This window comes from Panthera tigris, chromosome A1 (genome assembly GCF_018350195.1).
Source record: "Panthera tigris isolate Pti1 chromosome A1, P.tigris_Pti1_mat1.1, whole genome shotgun sequence".
NCBI classification, from domain to species: Eukaryota; Metazoa; Chordata; class Mammalia; order Carnivora; family Felidae; genus Panthera; species Panthera tigris.
The window spans coordinates 7,095-29,527 of record NC_056660.1 but is presented as its reverse complement, the minus strand read 5'-3'; the positions used below and the strand labels follow the sequence as shown (position 1 = coordinate 29,527).

At 47.0% G+C, this 22,433-nt stretch overlaps 1 protein-coding gene across 1 annotated transcript; it reads right to left on the bottom strand.

Moving 5' to 3' along the window:
• Nucleotides 1–7,817: 7,817 nt before the first annotated feature.
• Nucleotides 7,818–21,909, bottom strand: LOC102958199 (peptidoglycan recognition protein 4). The gene is made up of 8 exons (XM_007087878.1): nucleotides 21,864–21,909; nucleotides 18,005–18,093; nucleotides 16,999–17,213; nucleotides 15,476–15,594; nucleotides 14,083–14,235; nucleotides 12,353–12,551; nucleotides 9,044–9,162; nucleotides 7,818–7,996 (listed from the first exon to the last, which is right to left on the bottom strand). Exons 1-8 carry the CDS (start codon nucleotides 21,907–21,909, stop codon nucleotides 7,818–7,820), a joined length of 1,119 nt encoding a protein of 372 aa, XP_007087940.1.
• Nucleotides 21,910–22,433: the final 524 nt, after the last annotated feature.

The window sequence follows — 22,433 nt, the reverse complement described above, 5'->3', positions numbered from 1 at the left end:
GAACTGGAGAGTGTTACACTAAGTGAAATAAATCATACAGAGAAAGACAGATACCATATGTTTTCATTCTTATGTGGATCCTGAGAAACTTAACAGAAGACCATGGGGGAGGGGAAGGAAAAAAAAAGTTAGAGAGGGAGAGAGCCAAACCATAAGAGACTCTTCAAAACTGAGAATAAACTTAGGGTTGATGGGGGGGGGAGGGAGGGCTGGGTGGGTGATGGGCATTGAGGAGGGCACCTGTTGGGATGAGCACTGGGTCGTTGTATGGAACACAATCTGACAATAAATTTCATATAAAAATAAATATAAACAAACAAAACAAATAAATTTGACAGAATAACAAACCGAAAGAGTTCAACAAGTATCCTTGGCTTCACTGGGCTAGAATCCAAACCAAGAGTCTCTGATTTTAAGTAGCAACATACCTTTAATTTCCTCAAACACCAGAAGTCTACAGATCATGAAGCTCTATCCACCTTCCACAAACCACACATCACTCAGAAAAGTCCTTGGACTTGTCATTTCTGGCTTACTATATACATACACTATTCCCTGTGTGCCCGGGTCAGTAACATGGTGGGGTACCCAAAGATAACTTGAAGAGTTAAGGGGCCACATCCAGATCCATGGCCACCAGACCAGAAGATGCACACCTAAAATGTGAATCTCATGACATGTATGTAAAAAGAACAAGAAAGGAGAATAGTTAAGAATGGAGTTTAATTTAGTAAAAAACAAGAATAAAAACTCCATATTGGGGTTCATAAGAATGCTGACATAAAATGAAATAATGTCTATGGGTGCTCCATAATGAAATGGACTAATTGATAGAAATGAACAATGACATTGTCACACGACACACACACACACACACACACACCACATACCACACACACCACACACATCTTCCACACACACGCCAGCCATACCCACATATACCACATACTACACACACATATACACCACACACACATACCACACACACACAACCACACACACACGTATATACCACACACGTACCACACACACCCACCCCCCCACATACCCCATGAACCACACACAGCACACCACACACACACACACGCACGCACACACTTTAGCCACAATTTGTGTCTCCCTTTAGCATTTGCAGAATTATAGGGAATGAATGATCAATAGCACTTGCTATCTATCATATTTGTAGTTTCTGCAACAAACAGCAGAGATTTGTGGCTAGAAGATGACTGCTAGATGACTTAATCGTCCTTAAGGTAGATTTCTGGAAAAACTATACAAGGCAATGGTGGTGCAGGGGGAGGGGCCTCAATCTAGGTTCTTGACCACATCTCCTCACTTATTCATCTGGGAAATGGGAGCACAGTGTCCTCCTTGCACCTTTTTGCAAAGGTAAAATGGGGCAATGTATGTAGGAGTGCCTGGATCTGGTTGTACAATGCCTGTGGATGTCTGGGAGGTGACCATGAAGGATTTGAATAAAATGCTGAAGAAGAAGAAGGAGCTATGACTCATAGACAATGATGAAATAAAAATCCAAAAGATTTCAATAGATTTTAACTATGAGGAAATACTGCTATTACACTAAATCAGGACAAACTGGAGTCCCACATTTAGGTTGAAAAATGGGCCTGATGAGGGCATGAAGGGGTAAGAGGTGGGTTAGTAGCAGTTGTGATGGAAAGACCCACTGGGCCAGTGGAGCAGATGGTGTAACCAAAAGGCAGTCTTGGAATGCATTGCTAATATTATTTTTTTATTGAAGCATAATTGACATGCAATGCTATATTAGTTTCGGGTATACAGCATCATGATTCAACAATTATGTACATTACTCAGGGCTCCCCACAGTAAGTATAGTCAACATCTGTCACCACATGTTACTACAATATTAGTGACTATATTCCTTATGCTGTATTGGCATCTCTGTGACTTATTTACTTTAGAACAGGAAGTTTGTACCTTTTAATCTCCTTTATATATTTCACCCATACCCCCCCCAACCTCCCCTCTGCCAACTACCAGTTTGTTCTCTGTATAAGAGTCTGTTTCTTTGTTTGCTATGGCTATCACTATTACAACATGAATTCAATACTACACCACTTACACAGGATTTTTCAGGTATCACCTTATAAATTAAAGAATATTGTTGGATCAAGGGAAGTAATTGTTCCAATGAACTTTGTCTGAGTAAGGGACCCCTGGGTATTTTTTCCACCCATTGTAAAAGGAATGTGAGCAACCTAGAGAACAGCCTGGAGAACAGAAACTCACCTCAGTGCTGGCATGCGCTAGCTATGTGACCTTAAGAAGGTGACATAATCTCTCTAAGCCCAGCCTCAATTTCCTCTGCTGTCAAAGAGCCCTATAGAGCTTTCTTGAAGATTAAATGAAATCATGTATATCATGTGCCCAACAGAGTCTGGATAAAGAAAAGACCACTGAGTATATTAGGCACTCAGCTATCTCAATTATCCACATATGGGTGTCCACTCTGTGGCTCTGCTGTGATCTGGTTTGACCCAGGTCAGTTTCCTTCTGATCCCCCCCGCCATCTTCACACCCTGGCTCCTTCTCCCTCTCCCACCCTCCATGTGATGAGCCAGTGGAAGGGACCCCATCCAGGACAGACCAGACAAACAAACTGCACTTGCCACTTGCTCCAAGACAAGTCATTAAACAATCACAGCACTTGTTCCCCCTTGGAATTCTCCATGTCTAAAATGTTTACCTAGCACTGACTATGCACCAGGAGGAGATAGAGACATGAATGGGGGAAACATGGTCCCCACTCTCATAACACTCAGAATCTAGTGGGTCAGACCATATAAAACATATATACACATGGGTACACACACAGATTTATAATTATGTAAAAAATAATTACAGATGAACAGAGTGCCAAAGAAGAACTGAATAGGAGAATCCTAATTCCGGGGCCTCAAGAGATGGATTCTGAGAAGAAGGAACTCACGAGCTGAGCCTGGAGGATGAGTTAAGAAATTTCCTAGCTCGCCGCACATGCAGACAGCTGCATCACTCTTGGGTACCAAAGTGCTCCCAGACACCCTGAGAAGGATCCTCCAGCTCCCTACCATGAAGAGGCACTTCTTACTCTAGCTTCTGCAGAAAGTCCCCCAGAAGTCCCTGCCACACCTCACAGGACCTCCCACCCCACCTACCACTCTTCCCAGATAATAACACCTTCCCTTCTCTCCCAGCCAGCATTTCTAATTAAGGCCTTGCCCTTAGTCAGACCTGCCAGGAAGAACCTGCTGGGCCAGAAACACCTGTCCCACCTCTGCTTCTGTGTGGCTCTAAGCTCTGGAAAATGTGTGCATTCCCCAGAGCCACCTGGCAGCCCTGGGGCAAGGTGGGGTGAAGTGGCAGGGGTCTACAGTCTCAGACCCCTTTTGGCTGTTTCTTTCATGCTGCCGTATTCTGCATGCTGGAGAAAGCAAAAGAGAAAGGGAAAAATCAGGGCAGACACAGAAGTAGAAGCGCAGCAAGAGGCAGAAAATGAGAAGCACCAAGGAGAGAGGGGGAGGCAGCATGAGAGAAGGAGAAAAAGAGAGACAGGCACTGGTGGGAGGAAGACATACAAAAGCGAGAGAGGAAAACATAGCCAAAGTGGGGAAGAAAGAAGCCAAAGAAATAGAGGAAGAGCCAGGGAGCACAGGTAGGGGTTAGGCAGGGGAGTGGTGCCCCCAACCCTGGCTGTGGCCTCCACAGTGAGAAGGGCACAGAAGACTCCAAGAGTGGCAAGGGAACTTTGATGGTGAAGAATGTCTTTCCCCAACTCTCACTGATGGGGACGGGGCACTGGAAGGTGGGAGCAATGAATGGCCTGGAAAGAAGATGGAACCAGCCTGTGAGAAATCACAGGGCTGCACCAGTGGGTAGTTTCAGTCAGTGTGAAGACATGGGGATTTTCCAGTCTGAGAAATATCTCAAGCCCAGCTGAGGGAAGAGCAGCCGCCCTCCCAGGCTGGGAATGCTGCCTGTGTTCACTCAGCCCTGCCCCGGTGTGGCTCCTGCCCTTCCTTTCTTGCGCAGACAAAAAGGTGCCCTCAGTGTGCTCCTGGATATCCTGAGCCCTGACAGGTGAGGCACAGCCTGGAGAGTCAGGGCTGGGAGGGAGATTGCGGCGGGGGGGGGGGGAGCAGTGACGAGCCACCAAGAGGCCCAGGTAAAGTTCATGGGCACTTGGGGGAGGAAAATGTGATTTCTGGTCTGAAGAGGCAAGAAGCCTTCTGGAAGAACTAGCCTGGATAAGTGTCTTAAAAGCTGGTGGAATTGCAGTAGTCAAGAGCAGGGAAGGGAAAGCGTGGGCAAAGGCTCCAAGATGGGCAAACCCAAGAAGCAAGCCCATACCTTGACCACTTGGGCTCATTCTATGGGAAAAGGTAACTTGGAGTGAGATTGTAGAAAGCCCTGGTTGCTGTGCTTGCTGAGTTGTTTACATTACCCTGTCAGAAAGGAGGGACCATAAAATGATTTTGACCAGAGTTATGAAAGAAATGGTGCCATGCTCCTTCCTTTCTTTAACTCACAGAGTGAACTTGGAACAGGTCTTCTGGCCCTCTTGGATTCAGTTTTTAATAACATGTGGGGCATTAGCCAGATTAGTATTTTGTTCTGGAATCAAAGAAAACTTTATTTGGCTTTTTGTCCCCCAAGCTTACAGTTGTTGAAAACAACTGACAAGATGACCTTTAGAGTCCCTCACAACCTGACAGCCAGGGACTGTGAAAAAGGTGTCCCTCCTTCACCATGGGCTCCTTCAGACCTGCCAAGACCTGTGCTCAGCAAACTTCAGGCCAGCCTGCTCTCCTAGGGAGTGCCAGACTCCCAGGGGCTGCCTCAGCTGGTGCCTGCACAGGCACATCCTTCCTGTTGCAAATAGGACTAATAGATACTGAAGGAAAGAGAAAGTTCTTCTCGACCCTGAAGGTCTTTGCTGGATGAGCAATTACATTTACAGGACACAGATTAACAGTAGGAAAAAAACCAAAGTTTTATTAAATGTGCACAGAGGCCCAGGAATGAAATTAAGACCAAAGAAGTGACCAGGCAGGCAGTTTTTATACTTTTCAGACAAATAGACAATAAGTCTGTGAGGTACTGACAGGACAAAGAAAACTTAACACTGGGAGGCTTCAATTCATAAGGGATTTTAAACAGATTTTGGGCTGGGGTAGTAAATTAGTAAAAAGTAACAAGGGTTGTTATACAGCCTCCTCTTTTCTAAATTTCCCACCTCTGGTGATAAGGGTGTCTCTTTCCCTCCTGCATCCCTTTTCACATGGGATATGTATTCCTTCTCTCGGGGGGCGGAGGAGGGTTTGAGTGTCCTTCTTGCACAGACTGTCTCTGAAGTGACTTTTTTAATGTTTATTTATTTTTGAGAGAGAGAGAGAGAGAGAGAGAGAGAGAGAGCACAAGCGGGGGAAGGGCAGGTAAACAGGGAAACAGAGGATCCCAAGCAGGCTCCATGCTGACAGCAGAGAGCCCAATGCAGGATGTCAAACAGGCAAACCTGGAGATCATGACCTGAGCGGAAATCGGCCGCTTAAGGGACTAAGCCAGCCAGGCACCCTGACGGGACTTTCAGTTAAAATAATCGGTATGCCCAAGAGGCACACTTTGGGGCAGCCTGCTCTTGACCCCTACACAAGCTATTGCCTGGTGCAAAATCACAGCAATAACAAGAATAACCATAGCTCCACAAACTTTAATGGAAACATTATCACATGCCAACCATGAGGTCTAAGACATTAACACATTTTAATTCACTTAATCCTCACAGCAATCTTCTGATGTGGCAAGGGGCACTATGAACCCCGCTTTACATGATTGAGGGGAGTTGGGAAGAATTTTTCTATACTGAGGACTCAGAAGGGCCAACTGCACAGAATGGGCTGCCTCAGAATTTGCCTTTAAAAAAGCATTTGACAGTTGAGTGCTCTGCTTTTACTCAGATTGTGTGGGTGAGACCAATAAAAGTCAATAATATGGAGGAGACAGTAATCCAGACCACACAGTTTTGTTGATTTGAGGAGGCCTTGATGAGTGCTGGGGGAGATGGGGAAGTCAACAGCCCTGTTCACAGCCTGCCTGGGGTAGGGTGTAGGGGAAGCCAATGAGACTCTGAGGCCTGGGGATCAGGTTTGAATCAAAGGCACAAGACCCTTCCTCAGTCAAAGGGAGGATTGTAAGAAAAGTCAAGAAATTTGAAGGATAATTTTTATTGTGAGACTATTTCTTAGCATCTTATATCCACCTTATTGGGTCCTCCCTGTGTGAAGGCTGGGAAACTCATCCTCAATGTTTTAAGAGATAGAGAACCATTATGTTCCTCTGGGAAGTTGTGCCCCCAAGGAAGGAGCCTCTAGAAGAGAGAGCCCAGGGGGTTCTCCTGGAGCTACCTCTGATGGCTGGGTAAGTCAGGAAGGGGCACTGGGCCTACTTGACACTTCAGATAAATAATTCCTTCCTCTGCTTACATGCCAGGTGGCCTGAGGACAAATGACAAAAGGACAGCAAATCCAGTAAGATCACAGACAGTCTCTGAAAAGAAAAAAGACTGTAAAAATGAGAGGTTGTTAAAACCTGCCTTATTGAAGAGATGTAAAACACTCTAAGGGCAAGGACACAGTACAAAGGTGGGGGGTGCAGAAGTCCCTATTTCTGGCTACTTCTATTTATCCCTCCCCTTCTTCTTCCTGTCCGCCCTCCCCCCCACCCCCCCGCCTTGTTTCCAGATCAGGAGAAACAAGATCCAGCTGATATACTTCCAGTGAACAGCAAAATACTGTCTCCCCCAACTGAAAGTATCTGGCTTCCCTCTGGGCAGCAGGAGACCGGGCCAGAAGGGCTGCAGAGTGCCGTGCTCTGGGTCCCCGCTGAGTCCCAAGGCCAGTGGGCACAGCTGGGCAAGGGAAGGCTGCAGGCACAGGTGGCTTGTGTGGACACAGCCCAGTTGGACCTGGAGGAGTACTGTCTCTGCCCTCGGGGAACTTGGGGAGGACAGGACACAGGAGCCTAGAGGCACATCAACCATTACAGACAAGTGACCAGAGCTGGCTCTGAACCTCAGACTGGGAGGGGCAAGAACAGAGAGAAAATGGCAGGATGGGGGACAGTCCCAGAAGGTGTCCCCAAAGAGAGGGGGTGGTGGAACAGACTGGAAAGGGAAGCAGGGACTCGACCCACATATTTGTTTATTCATCCACATCTCCAACAAATATCTGTAGCACACACAAGACTCCAGATTCTGCTGAGGAACCAAGGACATGGGGGCAAATAAACCTGGAAACCCTCACAATCCAGTGGAGAGAACAACCACACCTGTAAGCAATGAGCCCTGAAATAAGGGCTGCATCCACATGGGGACAAGTGGCTGTGTGAGCAGAGAGGGGTTTTGGGCCTTGACCTGGGTCCTGTGTGAGGCTTGGGGGCTGCTGGGCAGATGCCAGGGGAAGTACATGGGGAAGAGGGGCAGCCAGAGAGGGAACTAGAAGTCAAACAAGGATCAGCCCATCTTCCCACCTGGCTTAGGAGCTGGGTGCCCAGGGGAGGGGAAGATGAGGAGTGAGGAAGGTGGGGCTCACTCAAAGGGCTGGTAATGCCCAGCTCCAGAGTTTGGGGCTGCTGGGGGGTGGTGCTAGCAGGAGGGAATCATCCTAACCTGAGAAAGGAGGGGAAGGATGGGGCTGACATGGAGGGGACACAAGGTGTTGAGTCAGGATGGAGGGTGAGAACAGGGGAGGCCCAGCAGCCAGGTGGGACAAGCAGTCTCAGAAGGAGCAGGGGTTCCTTCAGTGTTTGAAATGAGGCCAAGTCTTAATGATGTTGTACAAAGCTTCCCCAGGAGACAGTGTATTGACAATATCACTGTGCCCCACCAGCAGGTAGTTGGGAGTTAAATACCCCTTGTCCGCTGCACACTGGATCAGGTTCTGGGCTGCCTCCAGGGCTGCAGCATTGGGTGGGGTACCTGCAAAACAGAGTTATCCATCTGTTCTAGGATTCCAGGGCACCCTGCCTAAGGAAGGACCCATTCCAGAATCACCCCTAACCCACCCCTACCACCAAGCTAATATATTCCACTATTGCCACCCTATAGACAGAAAACCAAGTCAAGACTCAGATTTCTCAGCACCAAAGTTCTTCCCAAATGAAAATAGCAGAGTCTGGGATAAAACATACAATTATCTGGGGATGTAAAGAGCCTTTGTCTGCTGTAAATATGTCTGCCTGATAGTTCCCTACTGGGGGAATTTAGCCTCCCATAGGATATTTGGCACTGTGTAGAGACATTTTTTGGTTGTCACAGCTAGGCAAGGGGTGATACAAGCATCTGGTGGCAGAAGCCAGGGATGCTGCTAAATGTCCTACAATGTACAGGGCAGCCCCTATACAAAGAATTACCTGATCCAAGATGTCAATAGTGCTGAAGCTGAGAAACCTTGCTTTGGCCACAGATATGCTTCCTGCACCTTCACATGCTCAGCCCCATCTGCAGGTACCTTCCTGGGTCACCCCTCGCCCCACTCAATGTCCATTTTAGTATCAGCCTGAACCAGCCCCAAGTGGCAAAGTCTCCTCTTCCCAGAGGTTCAGCAAAAGGCCTCTGAGTCTAAACAAACTCTGGTCAAGAGCTGGGAGCAATGACAATTCTCAGTGTACACTTTGGATGCAGAGACAGGGGCTCATTCAGGGCTGTGTCAAATAAGGCAAGGGTCCCTACATTGGTGCCATCATAAAAAACTTAGCAAAACATATGCACAAAGATATTTTCCCCTTGTCTTGTCAGAAGAGAGAGGCATTTGGTTGGATGTGTGTGGGCATTATGCCTGGGGGATGGGGGTCATTCCTGGTCACACTTAGCTTTGTCAAACATCAAATCAGAAGCTTGGTAAGTCAAGGATATGCAGGCTCTCAGTGATGCCTGAGTTTGATGCTGTTGTTGTCCACGTGAGACACACTCTTTCAGACACCATACCATGAAAGGTCATTGTCACTGCCCAAAGCATCCACTTACCCAAGAAGGTCCCCATGAAGGCAATGCCCAGGGCAATGTCATTGTAGCCAGGAGCACGGGAGCCTTGGACATTCCAGCCCACTCCTTCATAAATGACACCATCCTGCCCCACAAGGAAGCTAAAGGACCATGACAGGAGAAGGAAATCAGCATGACAGGCACTCTGCGATTGTTTCATTTATTCATCCATTCACTCATTCATTCAATCACTCATGCCTTTACTTAGCAGACACTGATTAGTCATTAAATTCTAAGCACTGAGTTACAAAAAAGACAGTCTTTTCCAGAGGTGTGCTGGTAAACCAGCTCTCATCAGAAAAGGGGGAAGGGCAGGAAGCCCTGGTTTATGCCCTTTATTGATTTCTGTGGTGTAAAACTCCCACCATGGCTGATTTTAATCCACCAGTGATTTAACAAAGGTTCACAAAATTCCTGGATCTCCCAGGAATCCCCTCTCATGAGCCCATCCAGGTCTAGCACACTGCTGCTTCCCCAAGGAGCTCACAGACTAGGGAGAAAAGAGTGACAGCTGCCATCCCTGCAACCTGGCTTTCCTCATACCTTGCCAGTGTTTCCCTGGTGATCTGTGGCCACCTTACCACTAAAGACAAAATACACTTCTTCAGCCCTACCTTGCTGATCCCTCTGTATCCTCAAACATTCTCTCCCCTTTACTTCCATCGCACCCTACTCTCCCAGTTGTCTTCTGTGGCTGTCCCTCATTCCTCTGCACCTTGTCTCCCTGTGTCCTTTCCTTAAATGTGGGGTACCTCAAGATGCTGCCCAGGACAAACCCATCTACCTCCTTGAAGATAACTTCAACTGCCATTGAGCAAAATTCATGTGTCCACAGCTGTGCCACCTTCTTCCCCACCAGTTCCCCTTTCCAGGCTCCCCATCTTAGTGAAAGGCACCACCTCCTGTCCTTCCATTGGTCCCAGCCAGGAATATGAGTATGAGCCTACCGCTTCATCCCTCAGTAACCATGGATTGTCCACCGCATCTTGCAACCACTGTCCCTGATCAACCCTGGCATCCTCATCACTAACATTACACTAATCTCCACTGACCTCTTAGATCTGTCTGCTTCTCCCCATGACAGTCTCATCACCACCCTGGTCTTGCTTGAATTGATCTCACCACCTGCAGATTTGTCCTTTTCTGTTCCATTTCTGAAGCTGTGAATGATCTTCCTGATACAAATCTTATCTCAAACCTGCTTTTATGCCCTTGGCACACAGTGGGCACACACTCCCCAGCTTAAGTGAGAAGATCCCTCATAATATGCCCCCTTGTTTGCCTCCTTACCTTCCACCATCCCTCTCTTTGGCATCTGTTTTTGTCATTATTATTATTTAAAAAATTTTAAATGTTTACTTATTTTTGAGAGAGCAAGAACGCAAGCTGGGGAGGGGCAGAGAAAGGGGGAAAGAGGATGGAAGTAGGCTGTGCACTGACAGCAGCAAGCCTGATGCAGGGCTCTAACTCACAAACTGCAAGATCGGGACCTGAGCCAAAGTTGGACACTCAACTGATTGAACCACCGAGGCATCCCAGCATCTATTTTTATTATGATAAACTTCCCTCAGCTTCTCAAAGACACCATTATCAGGCTGGCATCCAGGACTTTCCACAGAGGTCCTTTCTCTCTGCCCAAAACACTCTTCCCCCTCCTCCGATGAGCTCACTCATTTCTTAGATCCCAGTTGATATGTCATCTCTTGAGTAGTGCTTTCTTCACACCCAATTCCCCCACAAGCTACCAAGAGGTAAAAATGTCTCCTGTTTACACTCTGCACCCTCTATCATAACACTTAATGTACTCTATTAGGCTTTATTCATTTAATTATCTTTCTCCTTCAGCAGTTTTAGCTCCATCAAGGCAAGAACCATATCTGTGCTATATCTGCTAGTGTCCCCAGAGTGTAGCCTCATGCCACAAAGAGTAGGCACTCAGTGTTCTCAGTGAATTAATTTACAGCAAGTGGGTATTTACTCCCGACTACAGATCACCTCAGGGTGAGAAAATGGCAGGGCCATGAAAGTTATGGCACAAGGTATACAATAAAGGTCAAAGTCAAGGGACAGGAAACTGGCTGCTGAAACCTGAATGGGAAAAGGGAAATGTCCTCTCTCAGCACCCATCACTTTCCAGGTTAGGTTCAAAACATAGAGTCAATGTTCAGGTATCTATTATGATCAAAGAGAACAATCCTGTGAATAATCCTGCACTGCATGATCTAGAAAAGCACTTGACAAGTCTTAACAGATGAAAGGTGTTGGAGGAAGCTTTCTCCTATTTTGAAAGGGTTGTAACTATAACAGGATGGAGAGAGGAGAGGCCATCACCCCAAAATCACATACTAAGTAATGGTAAATCCAGCTAAGGAAGGGCCATTGCACACAGCTATGCTTCTTGCACCCTGCACAGAGTGCCTGGCCAGGAGGCAAGGAAGGACTAAAATCCAGCTCCACTAGCTAATCCATAAAGTCTCTAGAGGAAGGGCCTCCTTGATTAATGTGTACAAATATGCTATCTAGGCTAGTGCTATCTATGCTAGTCCATCCTGAGACTTAACATTCAGTGTGATTGTTTCTGATGGATATGAGATGGTGTCTAACTTACCTGTGAACTTGGAAAGCACGCTGCAAGAAGTTTCTATTCTCCCATTAGGTCAGTGTGCTTTTTTATTAAAGGATTACAGATCTTGGCATTAGAGCAATCAGAGGATATTATCTGGTGCCTCCCCCTGCCTTCAGACAGGAAGATATTCTCTATAGGCTTCACAATCTTGCATGTGTATGACTTCTAATATATTGCCAGCAGTCTTGACCTCCATCATATCTATATACAATCTTTAAAAATGACACATTTTGAGGGGCACCTGGGTGACTCAGTTGGTAAGGCATCTGACTTTATTTCAGCTCAGGTCATGATCTCATGGTTCGTGGGATCCAGCCCCTTGACGGGCACTGCTGACAGTGGAAAGCCTGCATGGGATTCTCTCTCCCTCTCTCTCTGCCCTTCCTGCACTTGCACTCATGCTCGCTCACTCTCTCTAAAAACATATAAATAAACTTAAAAAAAATAGATACATTTTGAGAACATGTTCAAGGAGAATGACCACCCCATTAGCTATATCCTAAGTAAGGCTCACCTAGGGTTGTGTGAAAAATCAACATGGTCATAGATGGAGCACCTTTCATATGGCAGGCACTCAGTAAACATTACTTTCCTTTCTCTCCCATTCGAAGGTTCAGAGTCTGCTTCGAGGTAAAAGAAGCCCATACATCCTCAGGTCCACTTACTTATACCCAATGTCACATGAATTCAATCTGTCTATGAAGAAGGACTGGATATCTTGGACCAGCAGGTGGCACTCATCAGACATGATGCAGGTTCTCCCAGCGGTGTGGAAAATGACAACATACTTAGCTGGGAGGTTCATCTTGGGACAGTGCGTCTTCCTGGCCTCCCATGCAGATCGAGGGACAATGTTGGAGCAAGCTGGGGAGGGGAGCCAGAAAACATCAACGTGTGGACTCATGCCCACTCATGCCAACCACCTCAATACTGAACATCCCCATGCCATCTGGGCATCCTGACCTAACTCTGACTGTGGAATTCAGGAAAGCCCACCTGGTAGTGGGGTATATCTGCATGGTAGGATTGGATTCAAAAGGCAGGAATCATAGACATGGGATCTAACCTTAAAATAGAACCCAGAGGAGTGTGTGAATGTTGATCCTAAGGGTACATGGATACTCATTCCCAAGAGCAAAGGGTACTTATTTATCTGTATGATTGTCTTGTGTATATGTGGATGTACATGCATAACAGGGTCTTTTGGACAAATCAGTTGAATTTTCATCTGAAAGCATGTCTTTGAGACTCACTTGTAATCCCTAAAATTCTGTCAGTGTAAGCAATTATTAATATTAGCAGATGGCTAATCCAAAGACAGAGATCAGATTTACTCAGAGCTTTCACATAATAGAGCTAATTATCTTTAAAACTTTATTAAGTCCAGGAAAAGGCCAAAAGTGGTTATTAACTACACTGTCAGTTTTGGGTTTCTTTGAAAGAGAGAGTGAGAGAGAGAGGGCTAGAGCACACCCTTGCACAGCATGAGCAGGGAAGGGACAGAGGGAGGGAGACGGAGGGAGGGAAAGAGAATCTTAAGCAGGGTCCACGCCCAGCGCAGAGCCTGATGGGGACTCAATCTCATGACCATGAGATCATGACCTCAGCCTAAATCAAGAGTCAGATGCTTAACCAAATGAGCCACATAGGTGCCCTTATTTTTTTTTTTGAAGTAAACTCTACTACCAACATGGTGCTGGAACTCATGACCCCAAGATCCAGAGTCACGTGCTCTACCAGCCAGTTGCCCCTTAACTATACTGGTTTTGATGTTGTAATTTGTTAAACCCCAAATCTACCTTTTATCTAGTGTTTATTACCTGAATTACACTAACCCCTTCCTGTGAAGTCAGTATAGGTGGTGACTTAAGCACTTCAATCAATCAATGTTGTTCAGGTTCTTATATTCAGAAAGATGCACATTTGTGCTTTTGTGCTTGTCTGTGTTAGATGCCTATCCCTCTCCATGTTTTCTTTCTCCACAGTACTTTTCACCTTATAACATATCAAATATTTTACTTGCTTATTTGCTTATTGTCTTTTTCTACTCTCTAGGTTGAAACTTTATAAGGCTACTGCTTATGTGTTTTATTCCATGATAACTCTTCAGTGACTAATTGTTGACTGACTCAAGAAATTAGTACACATATATTATACCAGGCTAATGCCATAGCTCTATCATTCTCAGAGTCTGAGGTATAAAGGGGTGACCTGGAGAGTCCGTCTCAAATTTTACCAGCCCCAAAGTTTCAGAGTTGGATGACCAGTTGCCTATAAGAAGGGATCCAATGAGAGCTTGGCTAAAAAAGTCACTCTCAATGGCATTTGGAAGTTATAAGGGCATGGGGTGGGTGGGTAGGTTTAAAGGGAGGCCCAGTAGGGTTGAAAGTCTTACCTTTCTTAGGACTTGCCTTCTGCAGAGGGGCCAGGCAGTTTTCACCTTTCACAAGAAGTGGCTGAACATACATGGAGGACAGGTGGCCCTTCTGGATTGCATAGGAGATCAGACCCTGCATGGCTGACAGGGCAGCAGGGCTAGGACTGTGGCCTGAAAGAGAGCCATCTGTGGTAACCTGGGTCTGGCCTGAGTTTCAGGGTATTGTGGAAGAAGGATGAGAGGCCCTGCCAGCCCCTACATAGCTGTTGGAGGGGAACTGGCTCATCCCCCAGGTTGGAAAGCCTAAAAGTCAAGGATCCACCTAGTCTAGGATGAAGACCTTTCCCAGTGACCTGATAAGACTTCATTTATTGCTCTTTCTCCGTGGAAGAGCTGGAAGGCAGCACTATGCTCTGGAGTGCTCAGCTGGCCGGGCCAGGGTTTCCCATTGGCAGGCACCCTTCCAGGCATGTGCCAGCCTCTTTACCTGCATTAACTTCTTTGATCCTCACCACAAACCTCTGAGGTGGATGCTATTATTAGCCCCATATTTACAGAGAGGAACTTGAGGCTCCAAAAAGTAATGTGCTCAAGACCCCAGAGGAAACAGAGTGACACCGAGATAGCAATGAGGGGTCACAAAAACAAACCAAGCTGAACACACAGTCCTCTGGCATGCTGTAAACCACCCTGAAATTAGAAAAGAAAAGTGTGGCCTTGCCTTCTGATTCTTCTCCTTGGGTCACTTCCTCTCTGGAGCTCAGGTTGTACTCTGTATAACAGCAACCAGGAAACTTGTCTGGATTTTCTCACAGAGTATTGGGAGGGGACAGTGAGAAACTAGCTGAGCAAGAATTTTAATAGTAAGAGTGCACAAACTCAGTGGAATGGTCCTGGAGCATGTATGCTAGGACATGGGCTGGGGGAATGGGCAGCAGTAAGAATAAAAGAAAGTGGAAGGGACTCAGGGATTGGAGGCCTCAGAGTGGTTTTAAAAATTATACAGAAAATCTTGGGGTAAGAGAGATGGGAGGAGGAGGTTCCTGGCAAGAAATGGGAAACAGGGCCTGGCACTGAAGAAGGGTGAGAGCCAGAGAGGAAGATGTGAGTCACTGATAGAAGAGAGCAGAAGCCCACATTCCTCCATGATGAGTGCATAATGGTGACAAGGCTGCAGAGAGAACTGGACAGCACCTCCACTGTGAGACTGTCAGAGGGAAAGGAGCCAACTTAGAGACTGAGAAGGAAACCAGAGCAGGAGGAAGAGAACTAATGCCATTCATTCATGGAAGCCAAAGGAGAGGGGAACTCCAGGAGAGTGGATCATTGGGGAAGTAGGAGGTCGAAGAGTCAGTGCGGAAACAAAGAAGTGGGTAACTCTTTGGAGAAGGGCAGCTGGAATGACCATTACCTTCCTTGGTGCCAAAGAAAGCAAAGCCCAGGGAGATGTGGTTGTAGCCCTGGGTGTGCATGCCTTGGATGTTCCAGCCAACACCTTCATATACTCTGCCATCGTCTCCAACCAGGAAGCTGTGAAGCAGGGAGATACAGGCTGAGTGGCTGGCACCGTGGTGTATCCCACAAGAGGAACCACTTACCAACCTCCAAAGGGAGAAGTGCTCAAGCTGTGCTCACTACAGGGAATTTGCATGGACTTGTCCCAGACAATGGATAGTCCAAGTCATTTATATTCCCTTAGAATTCAGAAGCTACCTCCACACTGCCTACCTTCTTTGCTCAAATGCCTAGGTTTTATGTAAATCATCCTACACACTCAGGAGGAGGAGAGGTCCTGGTGCCATCACAGTAACTAACACAGACTCAATTACACTGTGAGATTCTTCTCAGCCTCAAACATGGCTTTCCTTCCTCTAAAATGCATGCTACCTGTGTCATCTCCACGTAAGCTGCTCATGTGATTTCTCTTACATAGATCTATCTTACGTAAATTTCTCAGGAAGTAGCTCCTCAGAAAAGCACATGGACACAGGCAGTTTATTTGATAAGGGGTCCCAGAAGCCAGAGTGAGGGAACAAGGAGAGCAAGTCAGAAGCAAGAAACCCAACAAAGCATGTGCAATGCAATTGGGCTGGCTTCACAATGGCCACCTGGGGCTTAGAATCATTACCCACTCCCCACCACCCACCACCCACCACCAGACAGGGTGAACTTCCAAGGAACTGAGTACATGGACCTAAGATTGTCCCTGAGAAGGGCCAGGGGCTGAGGGAGTTATCTACAACCCCTGCCTGCCAGGGGGTATTAACTCCCTTTCACCATCAGAGATGATGAAAGTCTGAAGTGGAAAAGCAGAGAGATGCAGAGGGTACTGGAAGTGAGAAGCCATTACCATGCATAGGGACTGTCCATAACTGGGTGAGGTCAGAGATAAGCCAAGGGCACGTGGTCCTGGACACTAAAAGGGTCCACTGGAGTGGCCACTAGGGTAAGAGATGTCTCACAAAGTGGGAGCCTCCTGAATGTGGTGAAGTGGGACATGCAGCAGGCAAAGAGCCAGTTTTGAGCCAGTCTGGGCTCCACAACTTTGCAGTTGTGTGACTCTGAGCAAATCAGACAACGTCCTTGCCTCACTCCCCTCACCTGGACCATGGGGATAGTAATGCATGCCTGACCAACCTTGGTGGAGCAAATGAATTCATGCACACAGTAGTCATTTGTAACTGTCAATGTGTTATGTGAACTAGGTTTGGGGGGGCATATACGTATAGTTATTACTTAACCTTCCTTGCTTTCTTTTAGATCTCACAGAAAATTCAAACGGATTTGGAATTTTGTAGGGGTTTAATATTTTACTCATTATCAACCCAATATGACCTCAACCTGGTAAGTGGAGAGCAGAGATGAGTAAGGCCAAGAGAAGTGTCATAAGCAGTATCATTGATCACATACTCTCACATATCCCTTGTCCCTTACTTGTAGGCCACATCACACCAGCTGTTGTTGTGCACATGATGGTCCCAGAGTTCCCACAGCCTCTGACTACATGCAGTCCGGTTGTGACACTCCAGTCCAGGGACATGGTGCGTGACAAAGAAATCCACAGGCCTGGTCAGTGGAGTGCTGCAGCCAACAGCTTCTGCCCCCCACTCCTTGTGAGAGACCACTGTGGAGACATCAGTGGGGTAACCACAAGGGTGAGGAGGTTATCACTCGGCGCATCCTGCTCCATCACTGCCTCACTAACCCCCTGGGCCATGGGTGCCATTCTGGGCTGAGTCTGCTTCTTGAGGGTAGAAGAGTCCTGGGAGGAGGCCTTCAGCAGGCAGGCACACCCTCTGCTTCTTACCTCCACATCCCTTCCGCTGTTCCCATTGCAGAGTATGCACCTGTCCAGAGAAGCCTGTATGCTCTGCTCCCTCATACAGGGCATCCCTACCTGGGACAGACTCCACCCCGCAGCTCCTGCCCTGCTCTGCTCTAGGACCTCTGCTTTCAGGAAGCAGCTCCTTCCCACTGCTTCCCCAGGGAAGGCCTGAGAGGCCCATCTGGGCAGCACTAATGCCCCCAGTGCACACTATGTTCACTGACAGTTTGCTCTGTGGCTCTGTGTCCTTTGTCCTGTTCTGAGTGCTTCCTGAAGGAACTACATCTCCTCCTCAGCCTAGGGACTCTCTCAAGGTATGGCCTGACTCTCCCTTTCAGTCCGACGACTCCCTGAGGGCAGGGTGTGGTCTCCACCCTCAGGCGAGGGGGCCCTTAGTGAAGAGGATGAATCTCCCTGTCCTGGTTTCTGCCCTCTCCCAATAACACCCGGACCCCCAAGGTCCGTGGCATCCTAGCAGGTGGTTTGCTCCGTCCACTGTCTCAGCCCCATGCATTCTCATGCCAGCCACAAGGGGCAGTGCAGACCTCAGAAGCACTGGTCACAGCAGATACCCAGCTATCCTTAAGCCTCCTCACCATTGAGACCAAGTCTTCCTTTATCAATAAGCTGAGAGATGTTGCCAAACAGATCCTGAAGGCCCTCTGATATGCGTTTGGCTTGTGTTTCATTCCAGGAGAAAGCACCTGCAGAGAAACATTCCATTTTGCATCAGTCCTCAGAGAACCCCAGTACTAGCCATCTCAGTGACAGACTCAGGCCAGATCACTGAGGCCCTTCCAGGAGACCCCATTACGCTGGCAGAAGGACTACCTCCAGTAGCAACATGTGCATGCTTTTCTCCAACACCAACTCCAGGGAATATCCCAGAACATAGTTAAATAGCCAAGAGCAGGAAGTTGGAAATATATCCGTTTCTCATGAGCTACATCTATACACACATTTGGGGGAAAAATGCAATCTGGAAATAAATGTGTCCAAGCATCTCAAAAGGACAAGGTCCTCTTTTGTATGGATTTTACTGAATAGAAACAATGGGAAAATGATATGGAGAAGGGATTAGAATTACTTGCACAAATCAAGTCTGTTCTTCCAGGGCTGATTTGGGGGCATGTGCTGTGCCCAAGCTCCTGTGTGTGGAACTGACATCCCTATCTCCGAGGACTTTCTCTTATTGACAAAAGCATAAACCCCTGATTGACTCTGACTGACATAGAAATCATACAGACAGAATCATTGCTCCCGTTGTGCAAGTGCAAAGTCCTTCATGTGCATTATCTCATTTAATCCTCAAAAACTTTGGGAAATCATAACATTATCTCAGTTTCAGCTGGGAAAATTAAGGTTTAAAGGACTGAATAGTTTGTTTAAAATCATTGCTGGAGGCAGGTCAAGGATTTGAAATAGGTTTACAGAGTCCAAATTCTGTGTTCTAAATGCAAAGTTATTCTTTCTCCCTAAGGAGAAAGCACATTCTCTGCTGTGAGATTAGATGATCCTTCTTAGTTACCCACTGTTCCAGTAAAAGAAAACTCACTCCAGCTCCCAAGACCCAGCAAGACAGGAAGCCACAGCAGCATCCTCATGTGGTCCCAGGACACGGATGAGAAAGTGTGGACCTTGGCCCTGGGAGAGACACTGACAGTTAACCCAACTGTGCTTTACTCCTCAAACAGGGCACCCATCCCAATGCATGGAACCTCTGTCTGCTTCCCTGCCAAACTATGGGCTTCCTGTGGGCCAGTGCCTGAGTGGGACTCTCAGGGTCCCCAGCGATATCAGGTGCTCCTTGGATGGGTAAACACCCTCATCCTGTTTTCCTGGGCAACTAGATTTCATTGAGTAGCTACTATGTACAAAGCCAGTATGGACACTCACACAAGCAACCTTATTTAATCCTTATACTAACTGTGCAATGTAGGATTGTTAACCCCCATTCTTATAGAAAAGAGTTGCAAGCTCCAGCAATAAGAGAACTCAGAAATCCAAACACATATGGATGGGTCTTGTGCAGAGAATTCCTTCCCAGTTGGGAATGGTGTGAGGGTGAGGGAGGGCACAAGAGGGTACTGACAAGAGTCAGCAGGGGGTCCCCTGTTCTGGGGCAGAGGAGATATGGTCTTAACACTCCATGTGGTACAGTCCTCTTCCAAGGGAGAGGCTTCTCAACAAGAAACACACTCACACCCACACTCAGAAATACCTGTGGGTCCCGTGCTGTCCCAGTTCCACAGGTCAGGGTGCAGGCAGTTCCCCTTTCATTGGCTGGCAGTTCCTTCCTTCAGACTTGGCTTCTGGCCCTGCCCTCCTTCTCCAGCTGCCACCTCCCAGGCCTTTAGGATGCCTTTCACCAGAAGGCACTCCCTCCCTGGTAAGGGAGCACCTGGGCTCTGGCTCTCTGGAGAGAAGAAGAACACCTGGATTCCTAACAGAAGGTAGAGAGGGGGCAGAGTTCTGAGGCTCCCCACAGGTTCTGTCCACCCAGAGTAACTGGAAGAGACCAGACTCAGGCTGAAAGCAAGGCCTCACCCTGTGAATAAGCCCAGGTACCGCCTCCCTGGGAAAGGGCATGATTGCCCAAGTCTCCCTGAGCTGCTTCCTCATCCCCAGGCTTTGGGAAGCCCAGTCAACCCAATATCTGGGAATTCTTGGAATGCCCCAAATCCAGGGGTCAAACTTCGCCACCCCAAGATATGCCTCTTTGGCATATTGGTTATTCCAAGCTGGTTATTTTTTAAGGAAATACACAAGAACCACGAGAAGTTCTGAAAACCAAGAAGTCACCCTTTTGTAAGAGACACATGAATAGGGGAAATCTCCACTTGTAAGGGTGTCTCCTTCAGCACCAGGATGCAGGTATGACTGTCAATCTCCAGAAGCTGCTATCACTGGAGAAAGCAATAATTTATATATGCTTAACTTTGCCCTTGTTTGCTGTGCTTTTCCTGGGGACCTCCCACAACTGACTTCCTGTCCCCAACATCTTTTGTCTTTAGCTAATGATGGTATTTATGGTGATGGCTTTGGCTATTTCAGGGAGTTACTCAGTTTTCCTGGGGCTCTGGGGCTCTGCCATATATCTATATCTATATCTATATCTATATCTATATCTATATCTATCTATATCTATATCATCTATATATCTATCTCTCTCTATATATATATGAAGTATACAATTTCTTTCTTTTTTTTTTTATGTTTATTCACTTTTTGAGAGACAGAGTGTGAGCAGGGCAGGGGCAGAGAGAGAGGGAGACACAGAATCTGAAGCAGGCTCCAGGCTCTGAGCTGTCAGCACAGAGCCTGACGCAGGGGTTGAACTCACAGACTACGAGATCACGACCTGAGCTGAAGTCGGACACTCAACCGATTGAGCCACCCAGGCGCCCTGGAAGTATACAATTTCTTAAGATCTCCTTGATTTTCTCCTGTTAATCTGTCTCATGTTAATTTAATTTTTAGTCCATCTAAAGAACTTTGAAAGGCAGAGGAAAACTGTTTTCATCCCCAACAAGACAAGACCTGCTCCAGGAGTGTCAAGGCTGTGGATGGGGGCCACTGACCAATACCCCACCCTGCCCTACCCTCCTTCCACCAGGGCCACATGCACAGATAGGATGGAGGCAGAGGAACAGGAAGGTACATTCCAGAAGGCAGCACATAATGCGCTATCATCACTAGTACTTATTTTGGCTTGTGCACCCACCACCCTCACCAAGAACGCCTGGCCCCTCACCCACTCCAAGCTCACTTCCCACGAGGTGAGTATCTCCACAAAGACCTGCACAGTTCTCACCTCCCAAGGGGTAGCCTCCTGAGACTGCATAAAGGACGCTTCTGAGGGAATGCCCCAAATCCAGACAGGTGGCCCTTAGTGGGGCTGCAGTCTTACCCTCAGGCCTGTGGGATCCAGAAAAGCCCCCTCAAGGAGGGGGGCACAAATGAGCCACTTCCAAATTCTGTTCTCCTCATTTAACCAACAAGACCCAGGGCCGGGGAGAAAGGCCCCAGGAGCAGTGTGAAGGAGAGCAGGAGGCTGCTTTAGCTATAGGGGCCCCATCAGTTTCCCAAACTTTGCTGACTTCTGTTTCTCCTTGCCTCTCCAATCCCCACCTTGACTAGTAATAAAGTTCTTGCAATGAGAAGCTCACCTCTGGCTCATCTAGTTTCACAGTTGAGGAGACTGGTCCCCTTCTACAGGTGGGCCCTGCGAACTTCAGGGATGGGATTGGAATCCTGGGTGGTGAAGGAGGGATGGGAATACTAGGCAGTGGCTGCCCAGAGGTAGCAAATAGCACTCAGGCAGCAAATTCTTAAGGCTAAGGGGCCCATTCTATATGATGGCATCAGGAGGGAGGAAGAATGTGGGCTGTCCCTCTCTGGTTCTGTGCACTTAGGACTAAATGCTAAGGTTCTGAATGACCCAGGTCCAGTCATCCTCCACAGCCACACTCACCTCTCTTGGCCAGAGCAGCTCCTTTTCCTGAATGTTCTCTCAACATGGTTGTCTCAGGGAAAAGTGCTTGTGTGACTGCATGGTGGGCTAAATGAGCCACACCACTTTTTTTCATGTAGCACCATTTCAAGTATATTAAAAGAACAATTAACAGCCAAACCACGGAGGAGTATCTCAAATGAAGAGTGTAACTTTTACTTCAAGGAAAACAACCAATGAGATTTGTTAGCAATAATGAAATTGGAGCTTTCAAACAAAGTTAGAATTTTGGAAAATTTGTGTTGGCTACCATGAGCTTGAAAATCTCCCAATACTTTAAGACTTTTCTGATAAGACCAGTGATTACATTAATTTATCTGATTTATATATGTACATATTAAATACTGAAATGTGTCAGCATTTGGAAGGTGTGGATAACTCAGTGAATCAATATTTTTCAATGACCAATATTTGAACTTAAAAAATGATGCCTTTTATTCAAAAGACCCATTCAAATTTCACAATAGACAATGGATTTTAATGTAACAGAATACAAAGGACTCATCGATAAGGTTTCAGATTCTACATTGC